The sequence below is a fragment of the Orussus abietinus genome, unplaced genomic scaffold (assembly GCF_000612105.2).
Source record: "Orussus abietinus isolate OABI.00-Male unplaced genomic scaffold, Oabi_2.0 scaffold15, whole genome shotgun sequence".
Lineage (NCBI taxonomy): Eukaryota > Metazoa > Arthropoda > Insecta > Hymenoptera > Orussidae > Orussus > Orussus abietinus.
The window spans coordinates 1,524,201-1,550,886 of NW_019396010.1; the positions used below are offsets into that span (position 1 = coordinate 1,524,201).

Below are 26,686 nucleotides of genomic sequence, written 5' to 3' on the forward strand. Positions count from 1 at the left end.
AGGTACCCGGGAGAGCTGGACGTCTCTCCTGTTCCTGGTTTCTTATGGCCAGGATAAATTCGGACCCGGGTTCCACGGTTCCGTCTTTGTCCAGATCCCTGCACGCACACGCGAGTCTAATCCCGGAACATCTCAGCTCAGGACGAGCTGAAGATCGAGACTGAGAACGGCAAGCCGATCCCGAGGGAACAGAGGCCCGTGACCTGTCCTGCGATTGGGGCAAATCTGACGAATCAGGATATAGGATCCCTTGGGTTATCGGCGCGTCGCCGAGAACATCAGCCAAAACAATTGTACTGTTTGTTTACGACCGAGATACAGTCGCCGTACACGTATTGTGGGCATTTCATGTAGCAAGGTTTAAACTCACCTGAAAATCGTGGGAGATTCGTTATTAAATCCGTGATTTAATAAAACCACCGTTTATAAATTCCGCCAAGTCTTCCAGCTAAAATCGCAGAAATCCACGGGAGTCGCCGACTACGCGCTCTCTAGGGCTTCGGGGCTCAATATAGACGCCTGCGTAAATAATAATAATAGTAAAGTGTATTAAAAAATCGTATACAATTTTGATTTCCGTACAGTGATTCGATTCGGTCGCGCGTACCTATGGCAAAGTAAGCATGTACAAAAAGGTTCCTCCGGTCCTGGGACTCGATTCTCGAGTTCATACGGATTTCTTTTTTTTTTTCGCATACAAATAAATTATCAGGCATTGTTGCAAAACCGCGTAATTAATCAACATTTAAAAGACGCCCACGAAATCGTCAATTGTCGAATTTAAATGTTGATCCCAGAAGAATCATACACTTGAGAGAGCCAATTCTTGTACACGGATTTTCTTTCCCACACGAATGGATCCGCGTAAAAAATCAGGCATTGTTGCAAAATCAACATTTAAAAATCGTGCACGAAATCATGAATTTCGCCCGCAAAAGTTGATCGTATGAGTTCGAGAATAGGTCCGTTCGTCGCATCGCGTAGAATGAACGGATCGAGAGAGACGGAGGGACAAGGGGGAAGGATAGAACAAGAGAGAGAGGGAAACGGAAGATCCAAAGGAGAAAATCCAGCCGGCTTAGGAAGGTCCAAAATTCTCGTCTCGCAGCTGCATCTGCGGATGGAGAACGCGTGGCCGACGTCGAGAGGCCGCAGGAACGGGAGGGTCTCTCACTCGCTTATACTCCGGTACCTTTCCTTCCTTTCCTTTTTTTATTGACAATCATCGTGACAAAAAGAGTTCCGTACAAATCTTCCTAATATAAATCCCTCTACCGTCCCCTTGTACCCATCCGAGCGACGAGAGAAGCGGTCCCCTCGCTACCGTGTGCGCCTTTTAAAAGTTCGACCGACGAGCCCGCCGCGATTCTTCGCAGATAAGTGTCTCTACGTATATTTATCTGTATACATATATGCGTACCTACGTACGAGTAAAGGATATATATATACAAATACATACACATACGGGTGTATATAACCTCGAAAAAGCTTAAGTCCTACTCCGAAGCATCGCGTTTCCTGCCTCGACCTCGACCACGTCTTAGCATCCGGCCTCTCATTTGCGACGTGATATGTGGAGAGCGATCCCATAATGTACGTATATCCGTACCGATACACGCGTCTCTCCCTCCCTCTCGGTCTCCCTTATTAATAATTACTCTAGATACACATACGCCGGTAATTGCGGGACCGATGAAATCGTCGTAGGCAGTGCGTCTTCGACTGGCAAGCTTCCTTTTTTCCATTTCGCGGTCTGTTTTCGGCGATTAAATAGGACTAATTACCGGCCGAGGACTCGATAGCTCGCACTTAGCCTTATTGCGGAGAGTACGAGTACCCCTGCGGATGAAACGCTGCGAGTGGGCCGCGAGGGATCGTCCCTAGAGGCTTTTCGCTCAGGAAATCTGACATTTTAGCTTTAGAAAATCGCGCGGAAATTAATTTAAAAAAATCATTAAGAGTATTGTTGAAACACGTAAAATGTAATTGTATCAAATCAGTAAGGAACTCGCGAGAGTGATAAAAATCCTTGGAAATCATACAAAACATAAACATTGTTATAGAAATTTAAATCACGAACATCGGCATCCGATTATTCATTGTTATTCATCCTATCATATTAATCGCCCGATTTTCCGACTGAACAGCCCCTGTATAATTTTTTCCTCTCTCCTCCTTTATTGCAGACTTCCTCCAGGATCTGCTCCGAAAGTTCTAGGGCAGTACGGATGAGAAATTAATATTAATCGTAGTGATATTAATATCGTACGGCGCCGGCGTGGGTTTGTACACGTATCGCGTATATTATAAATACATACCGGGTAATCCAAGGTACGAGCGACGGTAAAACCCCTCGTAACTTCCTCGCATTACCGAAAAAAATGTCCCAAAAAAAAGAAAAGAAAAATTGCAAGACTCACAATCAACAATAAGCACTGCCAGTCGTTGCAGATATCTTTATCGCGGGATATTAAAATGACCGGAATCATTTTAAAGCGGTACTCTTTGTCATTATCCTAAAGAGACCGCTTTGAAGAAGAACCCTTAACGGGGGAAAAGTCGCCTCGAAGTCTCGCAATTTTCGTCCAGGTAATTTTGTTTCTTTTTTTTTTTCTTAATACCGAGGAGGTAGGAGGGTCCTCCCGATTGGACCATCCGGTATTTATTGATATAATATAATACATATAATATTTATATATATATATATATATATCTGATACCGCAGGATATTTTTAGAGCTATTTTAAGACTGTGTAAACCTCCAGGACGCGTACTTGGGTCCTTCGCTTGCGTACTTATTTAGCTACATGGCAATATCGCTCCCTACGGTGCTCGCCTCTCTTTGCGGAGAATTACGCCGGAGAACGAGAGGGAGAGAGAGACGGAGGGAGGGGAAACTCGCTTCCAGAGCAACGAGGGAGACGGAGAAAATAGAGAAAGACGAGCGGTACAATGTATCGAGGTATTGCGGGATCGATCCCGAGAATGAAAGAACAACGAGCTCTCGCTTTACTCGCTTCGCGAAGGCCCGACCTCGAGAGAGTCTTCATTCTCACGCGCGTTCTCATCTCCGTTACACTCTTTGGACAAATCGACGGTTTTAAGGTCGTGGCGAGAGCGGCTCGACGTCGATATCCGGAATAAGAGGATCATAAAGGACCTACGGGCACTTTTTGCGGGAACGAGACGCGCCGGAAGGCGACATTTCTCTCGTCATCTCCAGGAGATTCCCCAAAGGTGACGAGGGGGGCCATCGACTACAGGAAATCCTTTCAACGCCTTGAAATCCTGGAAATCACCTGTCACAATTTTAAGGCCGAACCTTGTTACCGATTCGCAATGCTTTATCACACGAAATCAAAGGAAATCGCTATCACTGATTTCCAGGTGACAATGGCCCCTTCACGTGTTCGGATTCCCACTCCAGGTCTGGCATTTTCCCTTTAGACTTTATGACATTTTTTAAAATTAAAGTTTATCAAAATTTATTATCGTTTGGTGATAAGGGACGAGTGGATTTTTTTTCTGATGATAAGGGAGAACTTTAGGGAGATATCGGCGACGCGGTGGGTACTTAGTAGCCGTTTGAGAGCTTTTTAGGGGCTTTCTTTCGGACCTATCGGAATGGATAGCAATTCTTAAGGTCTATACAGTCTCGAGAGGGGGAGAAAAAGGAAGTAAGGGAACGGAAAGAGAATCGAGGCACGAGTCGGCCGGAGAAAGGGGAAACTCGAACGTTCCCTTTTTTGCGCGATCAGGTTCTCGTGCGGTACCCGCGATTTCTCCGCGGTTCGAGATCTTGCCTCGGAATATTTATCCAAGTGCACTCCCCGAGAGGCGCAATTAAAAGGGGAGGCGGACTTTTAGCTTTTGCCCGTAATTTTGAGGAGCCCCACGAAAGGATCGGCCCTGGTTTCCCTTTTTTCCACCGGCTGCGAAATCTCGATGAGCACGCGATGCCCACGACACCCAGACTCCATCTTGCACGCCTGCAAGGTGGCTCGCTAATTTCTGAGAAAACAGGGAATTTTTTAGAAACAAGGGAACTTCGCGAGTCCTGGAACGAGCAACCTTAGTCCTCCCTACCCGGGAGGAAAACCCTTGCAAAGGACTCTTCGAGTTTTCGACCGCGAGTCCGCTTCGTCTTCCACGTGAAGTGCCCGATGAGAAAGCGGGGAAAAAAATAGAAAAAAAAATAAATAAAATGCGCCCCATCCGCCGCAAACTTCGGAATGTAGAGAGAAGCTATCTAGGTCCTTTCCTCCGGAATCCCTTGCGGAAAGTCTCGCGGAATTAATTTCCTTTCTTTTTTTTTCTGGAGGGCGAAGTCTCGTTCGCCGCTCCGGCCACGAGCCCGGACTCTCGCTCCCTGTACATCCTTTCTAGTTCCTACAAAAGTGCTGGATCGATACTCACACTCTGACGACGACGTTATTTACAGTGAAATTCTACCGACTAAACGTGATATTTACAAGATATAGTACTTTGTCACTTACGACGAATCTAACCTATACACCTTTGATCATCGCGCGCCTCGTCCGCGAAGACGCGTCGTCCCAGAAATCGGCGAAAAATCCGAAGAGTGATCCAGTTCCCTTGTTCGTCCCCCGTAAAAAAATTGCCGAGTGTACCCGGGATCGCGAACAGTTCCTCAGGACAATTCCCACCTCCTCGCCGTCTTCGTTGAGCCGAGGTGTCCATCATATTGACTAGCGTTTCCCCCACATAGTGGCCACAAGAGTCGGCATTTAGGGTCGTTTCTCGCCTCTCGTCTTCGACGAGGTCTCAAGAAATTCCCCCCCGTAGGTTCCTCCTCATCTCCGTAGCCATCGTCAAGGGTTAAATTGACCTAGGGCTTTAATTCGTTCCCAGAGCCGTCCACGTCGGTGTCCAGGTCCAGTCGTTACCCTGAATCGCGTTTCCAAAGGACCCCCTTTCACAACGCAAGATGGCGTCGCCCTGATCGTCCAGGTCCCGGTATGACGGATTACCAGATCCTGGTAATCCATGTCCATGGAAAGGATCTCGTCGCAGGCGAGAGGAGGGACTCGATCCTGTCATCGATCTGCGCGTAACGAGCGCAATTTCACGACAACGGCGGCGGATAAGAAGAAGAAGAAGAAGAGGAAGAAGAAGAAGACGAGCGTCCAGCGGCGAGGCGTCGGGCGAGTTCTAACAGTTACGATGACTATCGATACGGCTAGCTGCTAGATAAATAGACGAGACGATGATACACACGTTAGACGGACCCACGATGTCCGCGGAGAGCTAACTCGACCCGGGCAAAGTGGAGGAGAGATGGGGTAGAATAGAACAGACGGACGCAGGGCGTGGGGGGGTTGGTGGGGGACACGTAGAGAGAAAGACGCAAACGCGTTACACATTCAGACACGCATTCAGGCATTCCGTTTGGTGGGAACGCCGCTCGTTCCCATACCCACACACACACATGCAACGGAGCCAGGAGCCGCGGATATCCTGGTCGGGGGGGTGGAATCCGTCGACCCCCGGTCAGAATTCCGCGGCTCGGGGCTCCTCCACGCGAGAAGACACGTGCGGGCCAGTACGTATATCTGGTAAGCTTGTGGCCATCCGGACTCCCCAGGAGACGGATCTAGCCTCCACCGGCGACGAGTGGCGGTCATAGTCGCGGTTTAGAGGCGATCGGTCCCCGTCCATCCGGGGAGCGGGGGCCCAGGTCAGGGGTCGCTCAAACCTCCGTGGCCTGGGTGTAGGAGGGCGCCAGCCCGTGGGCCGGGGTCAGCGGGCCCGTGGTCGAGGCTAGCGACCTCCTGGAGTAGATGGTAGCCGCCGAGTGCGGCGTGTGCGGCGCCGTGTGCGGAGTGTGCCTCCGAGAGGCGGTGGCGAAGGGCTAAATGGGCCCGTAGTTGCTGAGAGCGGAGGGCCGCTCCTGCTGCTGCTGCTGGTCGCAACCGGCCGTGCTCATGTCGCCCGCCGCCGACTGGTGGCGTCATACGTGCGTGAGCGGGGGCTGCTTGAGGACGTGGTGGTGGAGATGGTGCTGGGAGGCGCTGGCGACGGAGCCCGGGGGCAGAAGAGCGCTGCCGGGTCCAGGGGGTGGAGGGTACTGGGGCCCGGCACGGCCGACCACCCCCTTGATGCCGGCACTGCCGAGGCTCCCCACGGCCCCCATGGGGCCCATTCCCGCGATGCCGATGCCGCCGACGCCCCCGCCTCCGGCGCCTCTGCCGAAGAGCCGCCGCCAGAGCCTCTTCCACGAGTCGAGGGTCTTGCCGCTCCAGATCCAGACGCCGGAGGTGATGCCGACCGCCAGAGCCATGAAGTACTTGAGCATCAGGACGGAGTAGAGGGGCCTGGCCCTGGGCCGACAGGGGCACGCCAGGGAGCCCAGCCACTCGTCCCTCAGGGTGGACTCGTAGAAGTAGCAGGCCAGGACGGCGCTGGCCGGGACCGTGTAGAGCACGGAGAAGACGCCGATGCGGATCATCAGCTTCTCGAGCTTGTCCGCCTTGGCGCCGGGCTGCCGCTTGATCACCGAGCGTATCCTGAAGAGGCTGACGAACCCGGCGAGGAGGAAGCTGGTGCCCAGGAGCAGATAGACGAGGAGAGGCGCCAGGATGAAGGTGCGGACGCCCTCCGGGGCGACGGTGCAGACCCCCGCGACGGGGTCGCCGGCGACCCCGCCGGCCAGAAGGGCCCAGACGGTCTGGGCCGAGGGGGCTAGCCAAGCCGCCAGGTGGAAGTACTGCGAGTAGGAGGCGATCGCCTCGTTGCCCCACTTGAGGCCCGCCGCGAGGAACCAGGTGAACGCCAGGATGACCCACCAGACGGAGGAGGCCATCCCGAAGAAGTAGATCATCAGGAAGACCGTAACGCACATCCCAGGGCCCTGGGACCCGAAACGTAACACGGGACCCTCGCAGGCGATCTCCTCGTGGCCCAGGACGCTGCGCGCCAGGTACCCCAGGCTCACGACGAAGTAGCACGCCGAGAGGAAGACGATCGGCCGCTCAGGGTACTTGAAGCGCTGGGTGTCGATGAGGAACGTCGTGACGGTCATGAGGGTGCTCACGGCGCAGAGGCCGCTCCAGAGAGCCAGCCAGACGGCCGCGAATCCGCGCTCCTCGGGGGTGAGGAAGGCGCCGTGGCACGGCAGGGCGCAATCCGACACCCCGGCAATGTCCGGGGAGGGCGCCATGCCCGCCGCCCCCCCTACGGCCATGCTTAGGCCACTTCCGCTTGCCCCCAGGGGCACGAGGGGCGCCCTGCACCTGCACGCGCAGTCCCTCGCCCTGTCCCCCGGGGGGTGTTGGCAGTTTTTTTGGTTCTTCCCGGGCTTGCAGCGCGGAGGCTGCGTCGGCTTGGACGGCCTCGTCGGCCGTGGCGGCGCCGGCATCGGGGCGCTGCTCGCCGCCCCGCTGCTCGTCCGGTTGTCCTGCTCCATGCACAGGTTCTCCGGGTCCCCGTGGTTGGGCAGTCGCTCGCAGGCCATCCGCTCCGGCCAGGAAAACCCGTAGTGCTGCATCAGCGGCGCGCACCCGGATCGCGCCCTCTCGCACACGCTGCGGCACGCTGGCAGCGGCTTGCTGTACTCCGGCAGGCATATCGGCGTGTACATCGAGCAGAGGAAGAACTTCAGGTCGGGCGAGCACTTGATCTCCACCAGCGGCCAGAACTGGTGCACCTCCAGCCCGGCCTCGTCCTGCGTGTCGTGGTTCAGCTCGTTCGGCATCGCCGTCAGGTTGTACCCTATCCCCAGACACATGGGGATGGTGATCTCCACGCACCTGCTGTTGCCCCCGTTGCCCCCGGAGCCGCCCATCGTCGAGTGCCCGCTGCCCAGGGCGTTGGACCCCGGCCCCCCGGCCACCACACCCACCGCCGAGGACGAAGGCGAGGACGAAGACGACGAGGCCGAACCCGATGCTCCCGACCCCGCGACTGCCGCCGACGACGAGGATGACGACGAGGACGACGACGAGGACGAGGCGGGACCGCTCACGGGGATCGGCCCGATGCTGTTCGACGGACCCACCGCCGACTCGGCCAGCACCTTCGCCGGCAGGACCAGGTGGAACAGGAGCAGCAGGATCATCGCCACCTGCTGCGGCGCAACCATCCACCGAAACGACGCTTCCATTCTCGTGCTCTCCCGGGGATTAGGCTGCCGTCCGTTGCATCGCTTCGGCCTGGAACATCGATAAGAGTTGCCCATCAGTTATCTCGTTATCAGGGGGACTTTCGTGGAGGTCCTTCAATACGATCAATCGATCTAGGGGAATTCCCGGTGTACCAGCAGGAACTAGGCTAACCTAAGACTGAAATTCCCTGTTTGGTCCCCGGTCGACGCTAATTAAGCGTTAAGTAACCATTGATTAAGGAGTTCAAATCCTCGAATGTGGACGAAGGGTTGGAAAATTTTACGAAAATTGTCTCGGGGACCGATAGTCCAGGAATAGGCTGCAGGGAATTCGATATCAACGTCGGGATTGACGGATGCCCGTTATCCAGGGGGAACGGAGAACGAGAAGGAGACGAATGCTGCGACCAGGAATAGTCCAGGACCGGGCGCAATGTTATTGCGGGAGCCGGTGTTAGTTTTAACGTTTGTTAACCGGCACCGGCCTAATGCCCCGCTATTTATAGGCGCCTTAACCTCGGGTCGCATCCCTATCCCCCGAGGAGGAGGTCCTGTTCGTGCTACGCGTGTGGCGCGATACGAATCAGGATGTTCCACGGCCCCTTCTCGTCCTGCTCCGTTCACCCTGGCTCCTGGTATCGGATCCTTCGCCCACTGCCGGATCCGACTTGCCCCCCGAGTCCTGCGTTATTCCTGGCATCCGATAATTGAAAGTATCCCCCCGACGATGACCAATCGCGACCCCCTCGCGCTAAATTGCCCCGACTTGTCCACCCCTCTGGCCATCAAAAAAAAAATAATTCCCACCTAGAAATGAACTGTCACGATCCCGAAGAAATTTTTCAACCGATTTATTTGCGTTTATTTCAATTAAATAAATATTATTTCAATTAATGAAATATCTCTTTGCACTGTACTGCCCCAACTTGTCGCTCTCTCCGGTCAATCAAATCATAAAGGGAAATAATTCCCAGCTGAAAATGAATTGCCACGATCCGAGAAGAAATTTTTCAACCTATTTATTTGGGTTTTTTTGAGGGAAATAATTATCCCTTGAATTAAGGGTATTTCTCTTTGGTTCGTTAAATTGTTATTCTCGCTCATTTTTAACGTGGACGTCCTAGATGGGATGTAGATACTATATGGAGTTTCGTTGTTAATTTTCTGCATGGGAAGGTGCAAGCTCATATGTTCTACGTCCATGTAAGGAACTGATGCGTCTTTCGATGTTCGATTGGCGATTCGATACGCGACCCGATCGAACGACAATGGCCGAAGACGTGTTCTTCATTATCGAGGGCGAGAGGGCCCTTTTCCCTCTTTAATCCCCATGGAACAGCCCTTGCATTCCCATGACTCACGCGGCACCCCCTGCTCGACGAAACTGCATTTATGCGACACTCACGCGATATGCGGAACGCGTCCGGAAGCGGTAAAAATGCGTCGTTGCGGAAACGCTTATACGATATGTCTTCCTTTGCCTGATTCATGCACACCTCGAAGATCTCAGATCTGCCTGGAGTTATTTATTGCCGGCTCGGAATATCAGGGGCGACGAGGAATTAATAACGAGACGATTATTTGTATTAACGACCCCTTGAGGAGGGTCAGTTAATTTACGGGAAATTTAATCGCTGTGAAGTACGGATTTAGACATGAAAACCGAAAATAAGGGCAGAAAATCCCTTGTAATTATTAATCATAATTAAAATAAATTCTTCGCGTTTTCTTTTTTTTTTTCTGGAATTTCTATCAAATCCTCACTTCGTGGAGATGACGCAGGACTCCCTAAAAATATATGATTTCATACTTTTGATACACTTTATGAATCATATACCTGCATCTTTTATAATTTTAGCTCTCTTCCCTCTTCCTTGGGAGCAATTTATAATACGCGTTCTCCATAAGTCCACGCACAAGCGGGGACTATTTCCGACGGAAAATTCAGAATGATTTAAAACGGAGTACGTGGCCGCATCCCGGTAAATATTCCCGTGGAATTGTCCGGAAGAAATGGGGGGAAAAAGAAAATAGTGGAGGGAAGTCCATATCTCCTCGGAATTAAGGCGACGCTAAAGACGGGAAATTAACGCCCGAGGACGAGAATGCGTAACGTCGCCGTCATCCGGCAGAATAGCGGGTTAAAAGTATCGCAGAAGGTGTTTTACAAGATGCCGAGCCGAGCGGCATTATTTCCCGCCGAAGAAAAACAATTAGGAAAAAAAAAAAAAAAAACATTCGATGTATCACGCGAGTTTATACATCCGCTCGGCTCTCCTCTGCCTCCGGTTCACGGCTGGTTTGCTTTGACACCGAGTGGGAATAAAAAAGATGGAGATTGTCGGGTAACACGCTCCCCTGGTTCCCTCTAATTACCGGGGCCACGTTATTTGCCTTGTCGGGGGGAAAAAAGAGCGAAACGATCGACAGGTCGAGCTCTTCTCCGGGATCTGAATTTCCACGGCCATCTTGAGACATCGAGTCTAGGGCGTGGAAACGTTCTCAAGATTTCATTTGCATCTTCAATGCGTAATAACCCCAAGCAATGAAATCATTACCCTGAAAACTTGGCAACAATTTCATTTGCATCTTCAATGCTTAATAACCCCAAGCAATGAAATCATTATCCTGAAAACCTGGCAAGGATTTCATTTGCATCTTCAATGCGTAATAACCCCAAGCAATGAAATCATTATCCTGAAAATCCGGCAACGATACCCCATCGATTTTAAAAGTAAGACTTATGTCATTTCCAGTACGGGGAAAGTTCCCACGTTACGAAAGTCGCCCGATTCGGCAAGTGAAACGTTTCCCTTCCGAGTTAATTCCCGTTTACATTACATCCTTGGGTTTTATTACCAGCGCAATTTGCCCAGATTTCAATCCCTCGGCTCGTCGGGACTTATATACTCATCGGGACAATTTGCGCAAAAATTCTCCCCGGTACATTGTTCTCTCACTTAGTGACGTTTGCACTGAGCTAAAATCAATCCATACGAATAGGGATGATAACCACACCCAAGCCCAGTATCGATCATGTAAGGGCATTAGCATACAGTCAAATCAATACGAATAATAAATGCACCGATCAATATCACCAATAATTAATAATAATATAAAAAAAACTCATCTAATCGTTGTACTTAACTTCGAGCGTCGACGTCCAGCTCGCGTGGGTACCCTAGCTTTTGGTATACTTTTTCCTTTTTTTTTTCCGGACACTCGTGGGCATCATTGTCGAGGGCCAATTGTCCAAGTGCGGTTTTCGTACTCACTTTGAGCGGAAAAAAAAAAAAAATTTCGGCGAACAAAGCCGACGAGCTCGCGAGGTTTAATGCGAGAACGCATTGTTGAACCCGGTCAACCGGGATGGGCCTCATTGTCGGTTTTTCGCCCTCTCCTCGGGGGTCGTTCCCCGACTTATCGGGGTATCATCTCTACCGCGTATTCCGCACTTGCACAATAACTTCCCATTAAGGCGAAAACCCCGAGAAGGCTCGGACGTAGGAGACGGAAGGTGGCCGAGAGCGGCAGCGAGTTGCACTCCCGGCAATGAATCAGTTTTAAGACCTCGCCCGCCAAGAATACGCGCCCGACGTTGTTTGGGCTTATGATATACTCCTCTTGTATGTAAATCATGCGTTTCTCTGGCTCTACAGTCCGCGCTAAAAATACTAATCCCCGCAAGAGGGCCGATTCGACGGGAAAACGAGAAAGAAATTCCGTCCCGAGAGTACCGAGTCTTTAAACAAACGCTTAATGGTGATTTCTTTCTTTCTTTCTTTCTTTTTTTTTTTAACGCAAGTCGGCGAGCCCACCTTTTCCCAATTTCCGATTAGGAATTTCGACTCAGAATTCCTGAAGTTAAGAACCATTGCGTGCTTATTTAAATCGTGGTAATGACTTTTAATAACACTTTGTGTACTTAATTAGCGCGAAGTTTACATCTTTACCCCCGTGTCGTAGAAACGTTTAGGATGGACAAATAATGGAAAAAAAAAAATAATTTCCTACGGTCCTCTTCATCGGGTAAATTTAACGAGATTCCGGATTCTCCAGTTCTCCGTTTCGCGCGTTTCGTGAAAATGATTAAAAAACTCGGTAGAGTGTCGCGCCAAATACATATAGACAGAAGACGTTTCCTGAGCCTCTTGAAGGAGTAACGTCAACTTTACCCAGATCATCGCAATTGAACCATTTTTTTTTCCTGCGATTCCCGAGCTGGGGGCAAAACCAATTGGCACATTTAATCCAGAGACGTGCAATATTAAATGTTTCATTGTCAAGTCGGACCTCTGTCCATGATCTAAAAAATGGCGATTTCGCGGTACTCGCATATCTCGCCGCGGTACTCTCACATTTAATCCAGAGACGTCCAATATTAAATGTTTCATTGTCAAGTCGGACCTCTGTCCATGATCTAAAAAATGGCGATTTCGCATTTAGCTGCGTTACTCGCATATTCCTCGCGTTTCGATCGCGATGACCGCCTCCGTGTGTTTAATTCCCCGAAGTTCGCAGCCCGGTCGTCTGATCTCCGATCGTAGGATCGATACCCGGAGGGGGGATTTCTTTAAGGGTCCGCCATTTGGAGGATCCTCGACGGGGGAATAAATTCCAGCCGAGGACACACGATCCTGGGGCCGCGCCGTGTGCTCACGGGGCTCGTTGCATAAATTATCCTTGCCTCCGAGGTCCGCTCCTCCTCCTTTTTCATCGGGAAAATATTTACGTCCGGGCTCTTCGTCGGGGCCTTTCGAGGAGCGGGGAGCCTCCCGAGGGAGAGGGGACGAAGGAACGGGAGGGAAGACGGTGTCCCATGGAGTTTCTTAAATAAACCACAGGTAGGCGCGATATCTCCGAGGCGAGTCCTCGGACCTTCTCCACGTCCGCCTCCGTCCTCTCGTACGTCATCTCCCACTCGCATCCTGGCCAGGACACCGACACGAGGTCCTGCATATCCCTATCTAGGGGGAGAGGTCCCGAGAAATCTGCAAATCCATTCGCGGATCCCTTTTCCCTCTGGACGTCACTCTCGTCCGTTAATAGTCGACGCACATCATGCGTCAATTGCGTGGGCGGGTACGCGTACTTCACGTGGACAGGATGTCATTCTCAGTCCCCGAGGATCACCCTGCATCGTTAAAATTTTCTAGACTTTTAGAGTGCAAAGTTATACGAAGAAAAAAAAAATAAATAAATATAGAAATTTCACGCGGCGAGTTAAATCGATATGTATTGTTTTTCAATTTATTATTAATTAAGGGGTCGCGAGAAATCTGCAATTCCATTAAACGTGGTATGACGCCTTTTGCGCGGACGTCAGTCTCGTTTGGTTAATAATCGATGCATTTTTTTTTAATAAGAAAATATTTCGCGTATAATTCACGAGTACAGTATATCATTCTTCTTTCCGAGCGACGGCCATTCTTCGAGAATTTCGAAAGAAAGGCGAAGAGAACGCCAAAATGGGCGTAGACGTGAATTCCCCTTACGGGGTATTCCTGCGTACATCACAGGCGTATGTTAATAACCAATGTCCTCGGCACATACTTCATGCACGTAATACAATATATCGTAACTCGGACCAGGCTTGATTAACGCTTCGCGACGTCACCCATACATGGGCGACATACTTGCGGGAAGACTGATGGGAAAAGTGCCGCGACGTTAAACGCGTTAAAAAAAAGCCAAAAAAGAGCCATTTCCAAAAAGCCCCCCAAAAAAGGAGAAACCTCCTTAGAAAGTGACTCCTTAAATTAAACCGTCCCTAGAAGCGATTATATGATACTCATTGGCATTTCGACATTGGCTTTCGATTTCGGATGATAAAGTCCCTTTTAACGCCCTCGCGATTCTTGCGATGTTAACTATCTCGATAAAAAAAAAGATGGATTAAAAAAATCATTTAGGCCTGATATCGGCGGCGCACCGACACCCTCGTGTTGGAGCAATGAATCTTGGCTCTCGATTTCGGATGATAAAGATTTCTTTAACGTCCTTGCGATTCTTGTGGGTGTCAACTATCTCGATAAAAAAATAAAGATGGATTAAAAAAAATCATTTAGGCCTGATATCGGCGGCGCACCGACACCCTTATATTGGAGCAATGAATCTTGGCTTTCGATTTCGGATAATAAATACCTCTTTAACGCCCTCGCGATTCTTGTGGGTGTCAACTATCTCGATAAAAAAAAAAAGATGGATTAAAAAAATCATTTAGGCCTGATATCGGTGGCGCACCGATACCTTCATGTTGGAGCAATGAATCATGTAGGATTAACGTGGACATCCGTGTTTCCAAACGTCTCGTTACATGTCACGGGTACCATATTTCGGGTATTACGAGCTCTCGTCTGCGCCGTTGCCCTCCACCCGTTGGCGCGACAGCTCGTTAACGCCCCGCACGTCAGGAACACGCGGCCGTAATTCCGCGGAATCCGCTTCACCGGCACATAACGTGCATTAATTAACGCAAAGCAGCGTTTATCTCGTCGGGGGCCGCTTTCAAACGAAGGATATGCTGCGCGGCTTTTCGAATCTCTCTCTAGCGACTGTTCCCCGGAGTTGCGGCGTTTCCGCACAGCTGGATCCCGCAACGCGGATCGTCGTTCCCACCCTTCCGAGGAAACTCGACGGATCCCAGTTCCGAAATACTCCTTCAGGTGTGGATCTAATTACCGGGATCTTGAAATTAAATCGATATAAAGGTGCCTTAAGGCTTTCGCTAGCTCGTCGGATCATGACAGTAAATACGATTGCTCGTTAACAGTCGTTACATCGGGGTGGTTGGTAGACGATAATCCCGAATCCGCTTTGCCAAAAGGTCATTGATTTACGTACCGCGCCTATCCTCAAGTACCGCTTAGAACTTCAGTTCGTTAAGGCGGTACCTTTATCTCCAAAATATTCCTCCAAATCGGAATTACCGCGTTAAAGCGATCTCTAATTACCCGTAACTGTCCCTCTGTCTCCCGTAGGTGTAACCCCTCGTTACGCGACAACGCCCCGATCGTTGCACCGCACTCGGTAACTCGATCTCTCGTTACACGTCACCTCCGTAGACCCGGGGCGACAAGGGAACCCCTTAAGATCCTCGTCACCGCGTCCCGACGTAAACGCACCGCGCCGTAAACACGATGCGTAAGTACACGCGGGCGTAACGAGCATCGCGGCAGCTGCAGCTGCTTTCCTCCGATTCGCCGATTACCCGTGACCCGGTATATACGGAAACCTAATTACGGGAAAGTAGCGCGCGAGGTTTAAAACCAGGCTGCAGCTGCGCCGCGGCGGGATATTTCCGCGTCCGCAGGAGCGCAGAATCCGTCGGGGTCGCACCGCACGGGGTGAACCAGTCGTTGAACCTGGGATATCGAACGACTTCTCGGCTCCGTGCAAGTGCCTCGACGAACAATTCCTCCCGGATTTCCCCCGGCATACGGATTTCTCGTTTCCCCGGAAAGTGTTCCCCTCATCGAGAAATCGAGGCTGAATCAAGCGCCAAGTACACCGCACCGCGTCTCCCTCCACCCGGTACCATTAACCGCGGAAATCGTCGCATTACGCGACGTTTGGTATTTCTAGACTTTCAGAGGAATCGAATGCGCGGTTATGCGTGGAATTATATCCGGAGATGTTTCCAAAGAACTGCCGAGAGACCAGGTAGAACCCCGCGCCAAGTACATTTCCCATATACCTCATGTGTAGACACCATTAACCGCAGATATCAGGATCACACTTATCAGGTATACGAGAAGTTTCACTTCGGAAATGTATGGAAAGAAGTAACCGTGAGAAGGTATACAGATGAAGATGGATTTGGAGCCTTGATCGATGCCCAGCATCCGCGACCTGCCTCAACTGGGGGAGTTGAGGCAGGTCGCGGATCCACCTGTCACGTGCGGTCCAGATACTGGATGACATCTCGAGGCTATTTGTGCCCATAATTATGAAAGTGGTCTAAGTCATATATTTTTTGTTTCGAAATTACATTGAATTAATTTCGTTTGAAATAATATGGCGTGAAATAACTGATAAACTCATTTTTTTTTTTTAATTTTGACTTAGACCACTTTCATAATTATGGGCACATTTATCCATTACGCATCCCTTAGATTCATGGCAACGCACTATCGGGCCAACGTCTTCATCCCGTATCACAGAAGTTCCCTTCGTGAAATCCACGACTCTCCAAAATGAAGGTGGGGAGAAAAAAATGAAAAAAAAAAAAGAAAGAAAGAAAATCCGCGAGCAATTAACCTCGCCAGCCCTTTCAGGGCGCCTAGTCCTTCGAGACGCGAGTGGCATTCTCGGATTAAAAGCTAACGAGCTCGCAATCATTTTCTCCGGGCATCTCATTAAGCCTCGTTTCTCGGTATTCAGGAACCGCCCCACCTGCCGAAGAGGCTGCACCTTCGTCCACCTACGACGTCTACGACCTAACCGACGTCTAGCAGGAGCCCTCCTACGAGTCGAGTTTCTCGAGGGCCCGTCTCGAAAAAAGATCAAGAGATCCAAGAGAGATCTACGACTGCGTTCCCAGGAAGCCCGAAGGTGGGCGCCTTACCGAGAACCCTCTAGGTCGAGAAGCTTATCCACGGCGTATCTCCCGGAGGTTGGGACCTACCTCGGGCCCGAGGAGAGACGTCGCCTGGACCTTTAAGGCGTTGGGATACCCGCCCTAACCCAGTCGATTTGAACAAGCCACATTTTTTAAGGGTATCAATTATTAACGCAATACGATGGCTGCCAACGTGATAATAAACCTGGATAACGTGGTACATTGGATTCGTTCGAAATCATATCTAGATAGAAGGGAGGTGCACCTTAGATCGTCAACCTCGTAAATCGTCGACCTACGCACTCCTCGGGGCCCTGCCGGTCATAAGGCCCACGCGAGGACGAGGTTCGACAACGAGGTCTTACTTTATAGTTAATGCCTCGATTCCTACCTTCGATCTGTCGGCGACCCACGCGACGCGAGGTCCGGTCCCCCGGGTGTAGGGTACATGGTAGGTGTCTACATGGTGGGTAAATACCAGGTAAATGGTAGGTGTACAATGGCGGACATGAATGCCTTGCCTGCAGATACGGCATCGCCTGTGCAGGACGGGAAGGCATTGATGTCTCCCAGTGTACAACTTGTCTGCTTCGATACCTAATTCAGGAAATCGTGCGTTTCATTTCGAGTCAGATGTTCGGATGAACTCGGAACAAGACTGATAAGTGCAATGACGGACATGAACGCCTCCCCTGCAGATACGGCATCGCCTGTGCAGGATGGGAGGGCATTGATGTCTCCCAGTGTACAATGGCGGACATAAATGCCTCCCCTGCAGATACGGCATCGCCTGTGCAGGATGGGAGGGCATTGATGTCTCCCAGTGTACCTCGATATCCGTAGGTAGGCAAGTACAGGAGAGCGTATAGGTGGGAGAGTTGGGAGAAAATCCGCCGAGAGTTTGCGCTCGTACGTGCGTACAAATACTCCTTACCGAACCCGGAGGAAACACCTTGTATGGATACCTGCACCGAGCATGTACGTACACGGGCAAGGTAAACCGTGAAATCGCTATGATTTAATTATAAGCAGATCGAGGACACGCCGGAGGAGGGATTTGCATAACGTTTCAAGTCCGAATTGAATAAATTAATTTAACCGCGGCGCGCCGTGTTTTATGCATACATTAAAGGTGTGTACATTTACCCGAGGTGTTCGCGATGCTTGATTAGGAGCCTACACGCTCGGCCGGATGAGGGACGACGCATCGCCTTTTATCCAGAAAAGAAAAAAGAAAAAAGTGCATCCTCGAGTACCTGGTAGGTACTCCTTTGCGCAAATTCAATCGGCTGATTTTCATACATCGAAGTTAATCACGAGGAAATCGTATAATTTAGGGTAATGGAGAGTACGCCTCGTAACGATAATGCAAAGTGCTCGAGAGACTTCCCTTAAGCCGTTCGAGTTATTTCGCTAAACAACCTGTACCCTTTGAAGCGTTAATCCTAATTGACTTCCCTAATCCTAATTGTTTTCCTTTACTTTGTACGAGTCCTAGGGAAACATTTGCTAAATTTCAACTCCACTTGGTAAAGACGAAAGAGCGAAAAGAGCGAAAGGAAATCCGTCGATTCCATCTTCCATGTGCCATTCGAGACCTTGACCATGGTCAACGTAAGACAGGTAGTCCCAGTCCATGCGTCCACCATGGCCAACCACAGGTGGGGCAAGTACCCCACGTACCCATAACTCGATCTGGGATGAGAAAAGTCCGCGATAACCCGTGATAACGACCGAGGGCGAAAAAATGGTGCGGCAGAAAAACCACCCCCTTGCCCCTGCCTTACTTTCTAATCTTCGAAGCTCCCTTTTATCAAAGCCTTTGAAGTCGTTTCCCGAGTCCTCCGTCCTGGGGACATTGAAGCGGGGTCCCTAGGAGAATGGGAATCCGTCTTCGATCCGTCCCTCTCTCGAGGCCTTGACCACGGTCAACCCTGGACAGGTAGGGCGAGTACACCAGGTACGAGCGGAGCTCGGGAGGGACACGAAATCCGAGAAAAGGTGTCCCGCAAGAAGTGGGACGGCATAAGACCTCCAATCCTCGGTGTCCCTACGCCAATGGGGATCGCTACCGATGCATCACGGAGCTGTCGACCGTTCGTTACTTCGCGATAAACTTTCCCGTTTCCCTTCCCTCCTCTTTCGTCCACCTACCCATCGGTCGAGGAGAAGAAAGAACCGATAGTGGCCGCTCGGTAGAAAGAGAGAGAGAGAGAGCTCACCCATCTTGCCATGATCCTATACCCACAGCATCTACAATGTGCGCGTTGTCCCACCGGGGTCATTTGGCGTCTTGCGGCACTGATTAAAAAAATTAAAGAAAAAAAAAAGAAACAATGAAATTTACGTGGATTTTTTATCCACCTCATACCTGAGATTTTTCACGTGGAAGAAAATGCATCTACAATGTGCGCGTTGTTCCACCGGGGTCATTTGGCTTTTTGCGGCACTGATTAAAAAAAGAAAAGAAAAAAAGAAACAATGAAATTTACGTGGATTTTTTATCCACCTCATACCTGAGATTTTTCACACGGAAGAAAATAGTGTATATCTACTTGAACTAAATGTAACACCACGTTATCAATTTCCTTTCATTTAACTTAGATGCCCTAATGTGACATCACAGAGGTAATGTAAGTTTACTGCAATCATCGTGCCATAATCAATGATAGGATAAGTGAAGTTCCAACGGGCCTTGTTATCAGTGGGCGAAGAAGTTCCACTTTCCCAGAAGATCCGGATGATTAATATCGCGCATTGTATGAATTATCACCGGGGGAGAGACGTGGGGTGACATCACCGTCCTCGTCCACGGGAAAAGCCGTGGCAGGGTTGTCCAGGTCGCACATAGAGCGTTCCTCGTCCGACCTGAGAGGACACTCGTGGATGCGATGCACGGCGATGCACACGCGTGCACTTACGGTGCATAAGGTGCATACTTGTCCCCTCGCCGCCTAAGGAGGCCTCATTGGTCGGGACGGGTAAGTTCGTCGTTATTTAGCGTGGCGGTTAAGGAAGCGGCCGGTTCTTTCCTCGGATTAAGGGAGAGGGAACCAGTCCCGAGGGAATATCCAGGATCGGGGATCGCCGCCAACCGGAATTACCTGCCGGCGAGAAATCCCCGATTTGATGCACCGAGATACTCGTCTCGGCTTTTTTCGCCCGGTACTCGACCTGGGCCCTTTCGAGAGCACCGAGAGGCCTCGAGGTGATCCTGAGCTAATTTACTGATTAATTACCCCCAACCGGGCTGGTTCCTTAATACGGTCGTTAGCATGCGTTGATAATTCGCGACCTGTGTGCGCGCACAGAGACCGGGGGATAATCGGAGGTGCGCACAATGCGTATGACCAAGGAGGGTTGAACCCCTAGGTGCGATAAGTTCGATACCTCCGATCGATTCGATGCCGAGGGTGCACCTTTTCCACCCTTTGCAATGTTGCACTTTGATGAACACGCGCGTACCCCGAGGAGGGAAGGCATGTCGAGATTAATTGAAAAAAAAAAAAAAAAATTCGTTAAACGGCTACGATAAAATGATTTCAACGAATAGGATCTTGTCTGACGGCACGGGATAAAATGATCATCTTTCGGGTAATTCCGTTTAATATCGTTTAATCGAGGAGTCATACCTCTGCCCCACGTGCGCCTTATTTTTTATTCATTTTTCTTGAAATCGAAATTAACGTCCCATCAATTGTTACGGTCATTAGCGACGAAAAGTGCACATTGCTCAGGGCGTTCAGTAGGTTAAAATAAAAGGACATATTTGCTCAAGACATGGGGGACATTGAAATAATTAAAACGGAATAATTAAGGCAAACATACCGAGTGGGACGATGGAAAAGCGTTCCTTGACCGAGCACTGGGACCGATCACCGGGCCTGGGGAAAGAAAATAAAAAGAAAGATTGATTTAATGAATCGAATTATTACGCAATCCCGATATCGCAATTAGTAGCTATCCTAATTACAGGGTCGATTTCTCCCGGAGAGTAAATTAAATCTAACGAGGAGAAAGTCCTGTCTCTAATCGCCTTAATTGGGGAATGATCACTCGGAATAATAGCGCGTAGAGGAATGATTAAAGCAGTCATTAAGCCCCGATTAATTAGACGTGTCCATGACTCGTCCCGGGTTTCGTCGCTTTTTCATCCAGAAGAGTACCGAGGTGATTCCTCGCTAATCTCCCGATTAATCGACCAACGTGCAGGGTGTTCCATCCGGTGGCCGGCATGTGCTAATTAGCAATTCAAAGATCAAGGGAAACAATAATTACGAAAAAGTCGGCCGATAGGCGTCCAGTCTCGATATTCCGATAATCGGGTCCTAATTTCCTGATAAGTCTTCACCTATTTTTAATTATTCCCCTTTTTTATTGGTGGAGGTGCTAGCTTTATTAGTACCCAGCACCCCCACAGAAAAATTCAATTTTTTTTCTTCCAAAAACCGAGCCGGCACAAAATTTCCGTATGTAGCACATAATTAACACGTAAAGAGCACAAAATGTTAGGATAAAGAAATTTGAATTTTGAAAAGGTGGAGGCGCCAGCTTTACGCACCTATCGGGCCCGACCCATCCGAAGCTCGTATCGACGCGATGTTATCAATAAACCTCTCGATAAATATAAAATATTCCCCAGGATAATTATCCTCAATATTTATATTCCAAGAGCTAACTATACTGCATAGTTCTCTGATTAATTGGATATATGAGAGACCGGTCTCGCGGAGGCCGTTAACATGCCTCGATAATTTGCCATGTGCACACCGAGGCGCATATGCATATCGCGAAGATGGATGGAGGATAAAGCCGAGGGTACACGCCGGAGAACTCGGTGAAAATAAAGGAAAGAAAAAAAAAAATAAGAAAAGAAAGGAAATAATAAAAGCGACATAATCATTCCGGCATTTCCCTGAGGGGCCTGAGACTTTATAAATGAAGTTTCCCCGAGATTTCGGGGAAACTTCTTTTGTAAAGTCTCGGGCAAGAAAATAAAGTGAACTTCCGGTACGCTGATAAAGTCTTGAAGTATGGGAATAATTAATTTCCTCTCGGTTAGGAGTTATTACTACGTCGTCGGACAGGGACGAAATCCCTTCTTAGTGAAATTAGATGCGTACGAGAGCCCGGCACGACAGGAGTCATAATATCGCGATTTGCAATGTTAATAAGGAGCGACAGGTAACACGAAGTAAATCTACATCTTCATCGATAATCCTAACGCGACCTCGCGTAGCATTTGTCGCAGCCGGTTTGCCATCTGACGAAATGAAAAGGAAATAATTAAAAAAAAAATAAAAATACCTCCGCTGGTCTACGAGTCTATTTGCAATTAACATCCATCCTGGATTTCCATCGAAATATCGAATCATTCGATATTTCTTGATAAACTGAAAACCCTGGAAGATCGGAATCGATCTATATAAATTATTCCAGGCGCTTGTTAACGAACAAAAGTATGAAAAAAAAAAAGGAAGGAAGGTAACCGTAAAAAAATGAAGATACTCGCAGGGTCGTCAATGAACGGTCATAATTCATACATATTTTCTCGTTGTAAAAAATTTAATAATTTTCACGCGGCACTTGAAAATTCCTAAGCAAGGCCAGATAATAAGGGTTCGCTCATTACCCTCCGTTGCATGACTTTCTTCCCAAGTATTCGATGGAAAAAAGAAAAAGAAAAAAATTCTTCGATAGTAGTTCTCGCCCGAAACGACTATTACAATAAAAACAGGACCACTGTTAATTCGTAAATTACGTACTACGTAAATAACGTACGTACGTAAGTTACGTAAAAAATTAAAAAGAAAAGAAAAAACGCCGTACGTCAAGGTACCCGAAATCCCTTCGGGATGTCGATTGTTCAGGATCGGCGACATATTATCTCCGTCCTATCGCGGTTATCCAGGATCTTCCCGAGGACGGAGAGTCGACGACCTGGACCGCCTTTTCCCATCCCGAACCGCAGGATTTTTTCTTCCGGTAAATCTTCCGATGGTGCTCCGGCGGTTCCGCGTTTGCACGCGGTCGATAGGTCCGTAACAACGCCGGTCTACATAGCCACCGACACGGCACCGACACGTCACCGACACGTCACCGACACGGCACCAACATTGCGGCCTGGTCCCCCTGGAAGAGCCCTCCAACCGAGCTATCGACCCAACAGGTTTTCCCACGGGAGCCCTGTGGAAAACTCGGAAACGGCCCGACCTCGTCTCATTTCCTGCCTCCCGATCGAGAGAGGACCCTCATCGAGGCTTTTGATCGCCGACCGGCCCGAAATCGAACGGTCGAAACTCCCTCTCGAATTGGCGAAAAGACGAGTGTGGACGAGAGAGGAGGAGAGAGAAGCGGCGGCCTCCACTCCGGCCTCGTCAGCGAAAATCTCGGCAATTTCGCCGTAATGCCGCACAGACAGAAGAGTGGAGTACCAGTTTACCGGAACAACTCCCCAAGCCGGGAAGCTTCACGATACTTTCGACAGAATTATCCCAAGCAGCTTAAGATTAAACTCCTAAATGATATTCGGAAAATTCCTACACCCTCCGCCACGCAAAATTCCGCTTCCCGAACATGACGCTTTAAAAATCACTACCCCGTTGAAAATGGATATCGTAATTATATAAAATACTTCCAAGAGATTTATGAGACGCCTCGTAAACTTGGGAGAGGATTTTCCCGGGTAGTTTCATGAAGTTGCGAGATGGTATCGCCGAATCGTAAGTTCACTTAGGAATTTGTAATAAATGTGCGATTCAGGTACAATGGTATGTACCGAAGGTGCTGGAATTTCATGAATATCTCTAACAGTGCGCGCGTGCACTATAAATTTCTATGGATACATGCGATCTTGTAAAGTCGCCTGGATATAAATGAAACTTTATGGAATTAATGCACCGCGTGTTGGTACGAAACGAATGAAAATGTAACAAAGTTACAGTGTTCCCTCGAATAGCGTATTTCAATTTAGGGGAGGCTTCAGACCGAAGTAGGAGCACGTCTCCTCTCTTTTACCAGGGATAAGTCTGCAAAGTGGAGGAGTCTCTTCACGTCCTCTTCCGACTTCGTATGCAAATCTGAACGGCGAGTGGGTAGCACAGAGGATAAGAGTACGAGGAATCGTTCGAAGAGCTTTCCGAGAGTTTAGCGGCAAGGTACCACGGTCACGAGGGTTCTCTCTCTTAAAGGCCCGACTTTAACCGCCGGAGAATTATGGAAAAGCTCGGAAAATCTGGGAAACCGATAGCCTTTAACGGAGGCCGCGATACCGAATCCGGGGCGGAGGAGATCAAATAAAGTGCGAGGGTACCTCGGTCGGCAACTGCTCCTTTGCCTCTAAGGTCAACCCACAAAGAGGATAGGTACAACGGATCGGTGGAAAGTGCGTTCGATTATTTCTGAAAATTGGCCGCCGCTCGATGGTTATATGGAAGGCCTTCCCGTTAGCAACGGCCGTAAACCTGGCCGAGGTACGGCTTTGGAAAGTGCTCCCAGGGCGGAAAAAACGAGGCCTTTCGGGCAAATTCCAGGAGCAACCTTGGTGCACGAGGAATCAAGGCTAACCCTTTTAAGGTTCCCAAGAAACCTCTCTATATATACATAAAAAAAAAAAAATTAAATACACATTGCACGTACTGCCCTGCTCCAAATTCAATTAAACAAGTACATTCGATGTCAATTACGATCATCCCAAGCACTACAGTCTCCAAATTTCTTTTTAACACAAAGGAAACAAGGAGATCCCTCTACGTCCAAACCACGTGGTCAGGCGCCACGTGGTTTTGACGTAAAGGGATTTCCTCGCGCCCCTTAAGGGGACTTCCAGTCAATCGATGGATCGATTCGGAACGGTTAGTCTCTTAAAGGAACTCCCGGCACAGGTTCTGAGCCAAGTGTCAAGTCTCGCCATTTAAGGTCAATATGTGTATATATATATAAAGTCGCCGGTTAAGTCGAACCGGATCGCGAAAGGCGCGACCAGCAGGACGACTTTCACCGATTTCGCGTTTGCTGTTATCTTTACGTGGCGGGAGAAAAAGTGGGTAGTCGAGGGGCAAATCGGCAGTGGCAAGACCTAATGATCGATGGATCGGTGGCGATCGACGTCGCTGTGGATCGCGGCCGGTCTCGGGGTGATCGCGCTCAGAGTCGCGGCCTTAACGATACTCCAATCAAAGGGGTAAGGCCTTAATGCCGCTCATAAAGTCGCGGGGCCTCAATTATCCAGCGTGTCAAGGTGATCGGATCGAGACGAGTCAAGCGGAGGCATTGACTCCAACCTCGTCGAGATCATCGAGGATCTAGGGTTCGGAATCGATCCGCTCGCTCGTAACACATTTGCATCGGGAAACGAGAATCCTCACTTTTAAAAGACAAGCGTTCAAAGTAGCCCGATGCCAATGTGTTAAGAACCGTTCTTAACACACATGAAAGTGATACGAAAGGGTTATTATATATATAGAGCGTGGAAACATTAATAAAAAAATTCTTTCTCCAAATTGCGTGTGCCGAATCGTTGGACACTTGACTACGGAGGCCCTGAGGACGAACGCGAATGAAATTTCATAATCAATGTGCTTAAGTTTAAAATGATTAGGTCCACCCGGTGATAGGCACCACTTAATCCGATCAAAGGAAGGTCTCACGTCGGTTCCGCGAACCCCTGAATTGACATTAAAGAAATGGAAATAAATCATGAGAGACCAAGCGGACCGTTCTTGGAGCCCGTTTCACGTAACGAATATAAATGTATATGCGGGCACCCGTAAACGAAAAGAATTAAAAGGCGAGACAATTGATGTCTAGACCCTGCCGGGAGTACATCGGTTGTACCACTATCGGCGAGATATTTCAAGACTAGGTATATTCAAGAATACGCGTCAATTCCCACATATCATTGTCTCCGCCGTCTTTTGGTACCCAGAAAATGTAGTTGGATTCAATTCGCACGTACGACGAAGATCGTAAAAAGGATCCCGCGGTTTGGATCCCCACTGGGTCCATTATCTAGACCGCGACCACTATCGGCGAGATATTTCCAGACTAGGTATTAAGAAACTCGGTAGAGTTTCGCGCCAAATATATATATATAGAGGCGCGAAACTCATATCCAAGAATACGTGTCAATTCCCACATATCATTGTCTCCGCCGTCTTTTGGTACCCAGAAAATGTAGTTGGATTCAATTCGCACGTACGACGAAGATCGTAAAAAGGATCCCGCGGTTTGGATCCCCATTGGGTCCGGCATTCGCGAGGCTTTAACCGAGGAAAATGATCCGGTAAATCGTTCCTCGCGAGGCAGATCCTGCGGTTCCTCGCGACTCGGTCCCGCAATTCCAGGGCCGTTTCCTCGGCGCCTGCCTCTGCAACGAGTGGCATTTCGATGCAAATTCAAAGAGAGAGAGAGAGAGGAAGAGAATGAGAAGCAGCGAGTACAGTGGGATAAAGGGAGCGGGGAGAGAGGGAGAGAGACGAGTTACGGCGAACGGGAGAACAACCGAGACAATGTGTCGGTGCGATGAGGAGAGGTGTAACGAGTGCCAAGACGAGGACGGACATGAAATACCGAGACGGAGGGAAGTAAAGAGAGGAGGCTCCTGCAACTGGCCTTAAGGTGATGTGAAAGCGGCATCGAAGAGGTTTTGTTTATGAAACATTTTTCTCAACTGGATTTACCGAATGGTTTGAAACTAGAACGTGAATAGGTAGACTATAAGGAAGGTCCTGAAACTCATGAAATTTCTTTATAGGTATATTAAAAATAATTTATAAAAATGAAATTTCCTGAGTTTCGGGACCTACCTTAGGGTCTCCATATTCACGTATTAAAGTATGAAACGATTTGAGACATCCAGTTCTATGAAAAATTGAGCTTTCGGATGCCACTTTCACATCCCCTTAAACTCCCATGGGACCGACATCTCTTTTTCTTTCCCCATTACCTCCGTATTTCTTTTCGTTAGCCCCCTCGCACATCCGTTATATGCAAATCCGCCATTC

General features: G+C 49.3%; 1 protein-coding gene across 2 annotated transcripts in view; it reads right to left on the reverse strand.

Moving 5' to 3' along the window:
• Positions 1-524: 524 nt before the first annotated feature.
• Positions 525-26,686, reverse strand: part of LOC105696538 (frizzled-5-like) — a 35,851-nt gene continuing 9,689 nt past the window's right edge. The window contains exons 2-3 of one of the 2 annotated variants that reach the window (XM_012419089.1): positions 20,511-20,566; positions 525-8,171 (exon numbers count right to left, since the gene is read on the reverse strand). In XM_012419089.1, the coding sequence (XP_012274512.1) occupies positions 5,972-8,122 (2,151 nt within the window). In that variant the 5' untranslated portion in view covers positions 8,123-8,171; positions 20,511-20,566 and the 3' untranslated portion in view covers positions 525-5,971. The remainder of the gene's footprint in view (positions 8,172-20,510; positions 20,567-26,686) is intronic. The other variant, XM_012419090.1, reaches the window with a different exon arrangement.